Source organism: Arachis ipaensis, chromosome B06, assembly GCF_000816755.2.
Source record: "Arachis ipaensis cultivar K30076 chromosome B06, Araip1.1, whole genome shotgun sequence".
Taxonomy (NCBI): domain Eukaryota; kingdom Viridiplantae; phylum Streptophyta; class Magnoliopsida; order Fabales; family Fabaceae; genus Arachis; species Arachis ipaensis.
Window position 1 is genome coordinate 21263252 of NC_029790.2, and position 3429 is coordinate 21266680.

Below are 3429 nucleotides of genomic sequence, written 5' to 3' on the forward strand. Positions count from 1 at the left end.
TTGTTTTAGCCAATTAATAAAAAATATATGCGCTAATAAATAAGTTGCAAAGTTTAAGTTTTTATGTGCGCATTCAGTCGGTCCACAAAAAGACTTAATGTGTGACAAGAATTTTTGACAATATTTGATTACTGTAACGAAGATATCACTTACAGTTAATTTTTCTATCCAAAAACTAAAAATTAATGTTGTTCTATATATCTCAATATGGACTTTTTTTTTCATTATTTAACTAATGTTTATCGCATGTTTTTTGTTTTTATCTAGTTATTATGGTTTCAGCTACCAATGTTTCTGATCTGCACAAGATAACAGTATTCTTATGTTGAATGGTATAAATTTTAAAGTTTGAAAGGATACCGTGGAGATTGTTCTCGATTGTATGGATCTGGATATAGCTCTTTCGGAGTAGAAACTCACTTCCACTCCAAAAAATCCCAATGAGGTTAAAATAGAAAAGTGAGAGAGATCCAATTGGATGAACATTATGATTATTATTAAACCACTCTTCCACCTTAGTCTATGACAACAATAAAGGCGTCTCACGGCCCACAAATTTAGCCCAACAGAATACACAAATTAAATTATAATTTAGTCTTTATCTTATCTTATAGTTATCTTTATCTTTATCTCTATCTTATCTTTATCTACTTTTATCTTTCATAGGCCAATACTCTATATATACTTAATTTTACCTTCATAGTTCACAATTCATTCAATCAACAATCAATAAAATTTCTTCATCTTTTTCTTTCACAATTCTTTTATTTTCCTATTCTTTCACAATTTTATTATGGTATCAGAGCTCCTCTTGAGCTCTGCTGACATCCATGAATCAAGGAGAAAGGGCACACCAGCAACTTCATCCGGAGCCTCTTTTGGACCTTTCGTCAGCCCAACACTTTTCTTTCATGGCACTTCCTTTCAACGAAGAAACTCGTCCTTCAAACCAACTTGAGCTTTTGCCAAGTCCAACTACTCATTATCTTTGTTCTTTCAATACCTTTTCTACTGTTAACAATTCATCCACTACACACTCCATAAATTCCATCCAATCTCCACCCATTACACCTTCCAATATATGGCATTTTCGTTTAGGACACCTTTCTGGGCAAAGACTTAATCATTTACATAAACAATTTCCTTTTATCTCTATGTATCATGACGAGGCTTGTGACATTTGTCATCTTTCTAAACAAAAGAAACTTTCATTTTCTCAAAGTTTTAACAAAGCCAATGCAAGTTTTGATTTATTACACTTTGATATTTGGGGTTCGTTTCGACAAAATTCTATTCATAATCATAAATATTTTTTTACTATTGTTGATGATTTTATCCGCTTTACATGGGTTACTTTATTAAAATCAAAAGGAGAAGTACAAAATCAAATAAAAAATTTTATTACTTTAATTGAAACACAATTCAACTCCAAAGTCAAAACTATTCGTTTCGATAATGGACCAGAATTTATTTTACCTGATTTTTATGCTTCAAAGGGCATTATTCATCAACGTAGTTGTGTTGAAACTCCTCAACAAAATGGAAGGGTAGAACGCAAGCATCAACATATTTTGAACATAGCTCGTGCTCTTATGTTTCAATCTAATTTACCATCATCTTTTTGGTCTTATGATGTTAAACATGCTATTTATTTACTTAATAGAGTTCTACCCAAATGGCAAACAGATCAAAATTTGATCCAAGAGCCAAAAAGGCTGTATTTATTGGCTTTCAATCTGGTTTTAAAGGGTATATTGTTTATGTTTTCGAAGATAAAAGAATTGAGATTTTTAGAAACGTGATTTTTTATGAAAAGATCTTGCCCTTAGTCACAAAAAATGTCCAATTCCAGACACTCAGCCCAACATTGCCAAACACACCTTCTCAAAAACAAGATTCAGTTAGTCTTCCAGTTGAACCCTCACCTATACCCATTGTCCCAACTTCACCTAGTTCTTTATTTTCTCCAACAACCTCTCCTTCTTCCTCACTATCGTTTCCTAACCAAGTTGAACCCATGACCACCAAATCACTTTCAATACTAGACACCAGTCCACCATCACCTTCTCATCCCTCGTCACCTTCTTCACCACCTGAGCAACCCCATCCTCGTCATTCTGACCGGCCTCACCGACCTCCAGCATATCTCTCTGATTACTTGTGTAATTCCTCTTTCATCTCTACAAATCAATCTCCCTCAAAGTGCAAGTATCCTTTATCTTCAGTCATGTCTTTTTCTTCTCTTTCATCTTCACATAAAAAGTTTCTTTTATCTCTACATTCTGACATTGAGCCAAAGTCTTTTAAGGACGCCAATCAACACTCTAATTGGCGTAGTGCTATGAAAGATGAGTTGGATGCTCTTGAGCTGAACAAAACTTGGCGTCTTGTTGATTGCCCTGCAGGGGTTAAGCCGGTTGGCTGTAAATGGGTCTATCGCATCAAACGCAAGCCTGATGGTTCATTTGATCGATATAAAGCACGCCTTGTGGCTAAAGGGTTCACTCAAACTGAAGGTGTTGATTTCTTGGAAACTTTCTCCCCTGTTGTCAAGCCTGCCACTATCAGATTAGTTTTGGCATTGGCCTCTATGAAGTATTGGCCTATACATCAGTTGGATGTCAATAATGCTTTCTTACATGGGATCTTTCTGAAGATGTTTATATGACTCTGCCACCCGAATTTATATCTCCTCAACCGAATCAATGCTGTAAGCTACTAAAGTCACTGTATGGTTTACGACAATCTAGTCGTATGTGGTATGACAAACTTTCTCATCTTTTGCTATCTCATGGATATCAGCAAACCTCATCTGATTATAGTTTATTTTTCAAATTTATTGGTGATCAAATTTCTATCCTTTTAGTCTATGTTGACGACATTGTTCTCACTGGTAATTCCATTTTTGAACTTGCTGCCATTAAGTCTATTTTGCACCAACACTTCCGAATTAAAGACTTGGGCCCATTAAAATATTTTTTGGGTATTGAAGTTGCTCAATCAGAGAAGGGAATTTGCTTATCTCAGAGAAAATATTGTCTTGATCTTTTGGAGAATTCTGGTTTATTAGGTGCTAAACCTGCCTCTGTTCTAATGGATAGTACCACAAGACTATATCAAGACAAAAGTCCCATGCTATCCGACCCTTTTGTATATCGTCGTTTGGTTGGCCGTCTTATCTATCTCACCACCACTCGACCGGACATCATGTATGCCACTCAACAATTAAGTCAATTCATGGCATCTCCTACTGAATCTCATCTTCAAGCTGCCAAGCATGTGTTACGATATCTGAAAACTAGTCCCGACAAAGGACTTTTCTTTCCAAGGGAATCAGAAATTCAGCTTCTCGGCTTCAGTGACTCTGATTGGGCTGGATGTCCTGACACTTCTCCTATCCGCCCACCAGTTTTATATTGTGATAATTAG

At 35.6% G+C, this 3429-nt stretch overlaps 1 protein-coding gene across 1 annotated transcript; it reads left to right on the forward strand.

Annotated features, from left to right (window-relative positions):
• Nucleotides 2755-3429, forward strand: LOC107646650 (uncharacterized mitochondrial protein AtMg00810-like). Its single transcript, XM_016350824.2, has one exon. The coding sequence runs from the start codon at nt 2755-2757 to the stop codon at nt 3427-3429; it is 675 nt and encodes a 224-aa protein (XP_016206310.2).